The 5257-nt window shown below is 55.7% G+C and overlaps 1 protein-coding gene across 1 annotated transcript; it reads left to right on the forward strand.

Annotated features, from left to right (window-relative positions):
• The first annotated feature begins 2940 nt into the window (after positions 1-2940).
• On the forward strand, positions 2941-3936 carry LOC124649338 (probable aquaporin TIP3-1). The gene is made up of 3 exons (XM_047188989.1): positions 2941-3097; positions 3182-3429; positions 3535-3936. The coding sequence occupies exons 1-3, from the start codon at positions 2941-2943 to the stop codon at positions 3934-3936; spliced, it is 807 nt and encodes a 268-aa protein (XP_047044945.1).
• Positions 3937-5257: the final 1321 nt, after the last annotated feature.

The raw sequence follows: 5257 nt of genomic DNA on the forward strand, positions 1-5257 counted from the left end.
TTGAAGCATGGCCGCTTATGGCTTGGTGACGGGTGTGTCGACCCAGCGAAGGTTCCCTCTCTCCGCCAGATCCGTCGTGGTCGTAAGAGCGCCAGCCTGAGGTAGAGACCCGGCCACGGGCTTCGGATCTAGCTGTCGAGCGGTTACGGGTATGTTCTTCCTCGGGCCTCTACCTTTTCTTTACATGCTTTCCATTGAAATGTTAATGACATCGCGACAACACATCGTAGGAGGAGATGGCAGCAAAGGAGCAGGCGGCCCAGGAGCACGCACGACACATGGAGCAGCAGATTCTGGAGTACCAGCAGCAGCAGACACAGATGATGCAGCAGATCCAACAGCATCATAAGGCACAGATGAGCTGGCTGATGAGCCAGACGGCTCCACCGGGGATTCTTCCTGTTCCTCCTTACTCCTTGTCGTGGATGCCGCCACCGTCCACTCAGAGCCCGGTGACACCTCTCACCGTGCACAACACGAACATCGTCAGGAGCATGAGCCACGGTGAGTCCTCCTACACTTGTGCCCAACCCGCTACTTGTACTTGTTCAAGTGTTCAATATGCAAATGCAAATGTTAATTCCATCAATCTTGTAGATTATCTGTCACGAGGCAATGACGATGAGGCCGACGCAAGCAATGGAGGAGGACAAGGTTGATGGCATGGTTGTCGTGCACTTGTCGTTGTTCTAATAGAATGTTCGCACTTGTAATGGATTGTAATAATGGACATTGGACTATGGACTCTATGTAACTTGTGTGGATGGCCTATGGACTCTATGTAATGCATTGTATGCCTGAATATGTGCGTTTGATGTATTTGTGGTGTTCCCGTAGTGTTTGGTGATGTTATGTTGAAGATTATATGTTGTATATGCTCTATTGTCAATTGCTATTTTTGAAATGCAGGGAATACGCAAAAAACAGCAAAAAAACAATAAAAAAAACAGGCCCTTTGCCGTGTGTATGCACACGGCAAAGGACTTTTGGTCACTTTGCCGTGTGCACACACACGACAAAGGAGCCACGTGGCGACAGCCTGTAGACATGAGAGCTCCTGGGGGCGTGCCTGTAGGGGTCTTTGCCGTGCGGGCTGGCATGCTGGCGCACGGCAAAGCGAGTGGCACGTCACAGAGCGCACGCACGGCAAACACTGCACGCACGGCAAAGAGCTCGCCGCACGGCAATGGTTGCGCGCACGGCAAAGGGGCTGCCGCACGGCAGCCCAGCGCGCACACGGCAAAGGCCATTGCCGTGCAAATAGTCGACGCGCACGGCAATGTTGCCGTTGCCGTCGAAATCTTTGCTGGACGGTCTTTGCCGTGCGTTCACGCACAACAACGCCTTTGCCGTGCAAATAAGCCCTTTGCCGTGCAAAGTGGTCCCGTAGTGTCTTAAGCACAAACTGTACACGAGTACTTTAAGAGCAGGTCTAACAGGCCCCGTATAACCCGCCCACCCCGTAAAATTCCGGCGACATACGGGGCAGGCGCGGTTTGGGCCGTCTAGCAGGCCCCGTATTCGGGCCACCCCGTTTCGGCGGAATACGGGCCCCAGGAAATCGGCCCCGTCGCCCCGTACATATAGTGGGCGCAGGTGCGAGTGAGGGGTTAACCCCTCACTCGCAACCCTAGCTCCGCCGCGCGCTGCCGCCTCCTCCTCCTGCTCCGGCGAGAAATTAGCCGCTCCCCGCGCCGCATTCCACCCCCAAGCCTGCATGGACTCCCGCCGCCGCACTAGCGCCTCGCCGGCGAGCGGATCGAAGCGATCCCGCTCGCCGGACACCGTAGAGGAAGCGTGGCGGCGGCACTGCAAAAGATCCGCCGGCGGCAGCCGTCGCGCGGCCTGCAAGTACGACGGCGCCTTGTACGTCCCGGAGAAGCTCATCGACTTCGCGCGGGGCGGCCGCTGGTACCACGAGGACCCGCCGCTCAAGCCGATGAGCGGGCGGAAGTTCTCGGCGTGGCTCGCCGAGTGGGAGCGCCAGCGCCAGGTGAGCGAGGCGTGGAGGGCGACCATCGGGAGCACCGGCCGGCGGAGGTGCCCCTCTCGACGGGGAGGAGGAGGAGGAAGACGAGGACGCCGCCTTCGAGAAGGCGATCCAAGACTCCCTCAAGGACGCCGCCGAGAAGGAAGCGGTGGAGGAGGAAGAAAGGGCGGCGGCCATCGCCGCCGTGCAGGAGGCGGAGGCGTGGGAGGCGCAGGCGCAGGCGGCGACCATCGTCTACCTCTCCGACTAGAAGTCGCGATCCATGATCGCGCATTTTGTATGTAGGTACGTCGATTCCTATGTATGATCGACGAACTATGATGATGAATGAAGTTTCCCGGGGTTTTAAATTTACAAATATACGGGGTCAAATACGGGTTCTGCTAGACGGAGCGGTGTCTGATCGACCATTTTTTTTATACGGGGTGAAATTCTAGCGTTATACGGGGCAGAAAAGTAAGGGGCCTGTTAGACATGCTCTAAGGCATGGCAAAGCATGGAACCTACCCGCGGGCCGCGCCGCAGTATATATCTGCATGTCCATGACCTGGCAGGTGTTGCATGCGGGCGTGGCCACAGGATAAAGATTAACGCAAGAAGCGAGGCCGCCGCGAGTTCCATGTACTACACGTACACATAGTCGCACGCGGTGGATGCTTGGCATGCATGGGCAACCGCGTTCTCCCCCTCCGGGTCAGACCAGCCGTGAGACGTGCCACCGCTCTAGCACACGTGTCGCCGGCGCCGCTCCGGCCACGGCCACGTTATAAGCCACGCGCGCTCGCGGCGGCCATCGTCACACCTCACACCTACCGCTAGCTCACTACTAGTACTAACGCCAGTGCGGCCACACTTGGTCATACTCATTGTCGGCAACGAACAAGAGAGCAAAGAGATAAGCAGAGAAAGAAAGAGCTTTGCTTGCTTTGGCACGTACTAGCTAGGTCGAGATGAGCACCGCGGCGCGGACGACGACGGGGCGGCGGGGGTTCACGGTGGGGCGCAGCGAGGACGCGACGCACCCGGACACCATCCGCGCCGCCATCTCCGAGTTTTTCGCCACCGCCATCTTCGTCTTCGCGGCCGAGGGCTCCATCCTCTCCCTCGGTACGTACCCTACCTACAATAAGCATGGCCAGTGGCTGCCATGCATCTATGCTGACAGACGTGTACATGTGTGTGTGCTTGCAGGGAAGCTGTACCATGACATGAGCACGGCGGGAGGGCTGGTGGCGGTGGCGCTCGCGCACGCGCTGGCGCTGGCGGTGGCGGTGTCGGTCGCCGTCAACATCTCCGGGGGACACGTCAACCCGGCTATCACCTTCGGCGCGCTCCTCGGCGGCCGCATCACCCTCATCCGCGCCCTCTTCTACTGGATAGCGCAGCTCCTCGGCGCCATCGTCGCGTCCCTCCTCCTCCGCCTCACCACCGGAGGCATGGTACCGACCCACCATCAAGCTCTCTTCCACCCAGCCAACCTCTTCTTTCCTTCCATCTTCGTCTTAACTAATCATGACTTTTGATGTGATGGTGTTCGCATGCAGCGGCCGCCCGGTTTCTCGCTGGCGTCGGGGGTGGGCGACTGGCACGCGGTGCTGCTGGAGGCGATCATGACGTTCGGCCTGATGTACGCCTACTACGCGACGGTGATCGACCCCAAGAGGGGCCACGTGGGCACCATCGGGCCGCTCGCCGTGGGGTTCCTGCTCGGGGCTAACATGCTCGCCGGCGGGCCGTTCGACGGCGCAGCCATGAACCCGGCGCGGGTGTTCGGGCCGGCGCTCGTCGGCTGGCGCTGGAGCCACCACTGGGTCTACTGGCTCGGCCCCTTCCTCGGCTCGGGCTTGGCCGGCCTCCTCTACGAGTACCTCGTCATCCCGTCCACCGAGGCCGCCGCCCACGGCCACGCCCACGCCCACCAGCCGCTCGCGCCCGAGGACTACTAGCAGCCACGCAGCTGAAGCTAAGCTGCTGCTCCTTCGGATCCAGCCCCTGCTGCTATGAATTATCGCTATATGCGTTATGTACTCCTGTTGTATTAAGAGTGTGAGGTACAGGTAAAGGTTAATAAGGGGGTAACTAATGGTGCTGCTGTGCCTGTTTGCCCAGTTTGTGTACATTTCGTGGTTATCTGAGTATGATCTCAGAGTGAGTGAACTAGCGGTCCTGTAATAATTTCCATTTCATCACTTCAAAATCATCTGTTTCTGGGTTCCCGATGCTGCATCGCCGTGCAGTGCACTGCTAGTTACTGTGTATATATACCCGGCGTGTGAGACGATCCCGTATCTCTCTCTGCAGATTGTTTCGGATGCCGTATTCTTCGCCGTCCTTGTGATCCCGTGCTTGTGAATGGCTTGGATGGAGCCGTCTCGTCTCTGGTGGAGTTTCTCCACAACTACTACTGCTCGTCTACATTTTACATTCTGAAGTAGCAACTGTCACAATTGTTCCTTCTGCTACTCGCTCTACATCAGAGCCTCTGCTGCAGAAATACAAGGAGATTTTTCTAGGGACTAGTTTTGATCAAGCTACCACTATTCAGCATGCTAAACTCCAGTCAATGCTATACCTTACACATGTTCACCAATTCAAAAATGTGAAACTAAAACGAGCTGCAGAGATAATTGCAAATGTCACTGTACGTATAATTCCTCCTATTAGTCCCTTTCCTTCTCATGTCTTCTTGGTCAAGAAGAAGGACAACACATGTAGATTATGTGTGGATTGCAGAAGGACAAGCTTAATATTCCTTTTGTTGATGAGATGCTTGATGAACTGGCAGGTACCAAGTATTTTTCTAAGTTTGAGTTTGGCATGAGGAGTGGCTATCGCATGGTACCTCCTGATGAACAAAAAACAACATATAAACTAATAGTGGGTAATTTAGTTTGGAGCTGTTTCATTTGGATTAACAAATCCACCAGCAACATTTCAGTGTCTCAGAACAATATTTTTGCTCCATACTTGGGGAAATTTGTGATTGTATTTATGAACGATATCTTGATTTGTAGGAAGTCCATGGAGTCTTCACATCATTTGGAAAGGGTCTTTCAACTGCTGCTTCAGGAGCATATGCTCTCCTTTGTGGTCAACCAACTTGTGTATTTGGGCCTCATCATTTCTGATAAATGGACAGCCACTAATCCAGCTAAAAGTGCAATGATGCTCAAGAGGCATGCACCTAGCAGAGTTACTGAACTCAAGGAATTTTTGGGCCTTACATGCTACTCCAAGAAACTTGTTAAATGTTAAGGGGTCCGGGTT

Source organism: Lolium rigidum, chromosome 4 (genome assembly GCF_022539505.1).
Source record: "Lolium rigidum isolate FL_2022 chromosome 4, APGP_CSIRO_Lrig_0.1, whole genome shotgun sequence".
Classification (NCBI taxonomy): domain Eukaryota; kingdom Viridiplantae; phylum Streptophyta; class Magnoliopsida; order Poales; family Poaceae; genus Lolium; species Lolium rigidum.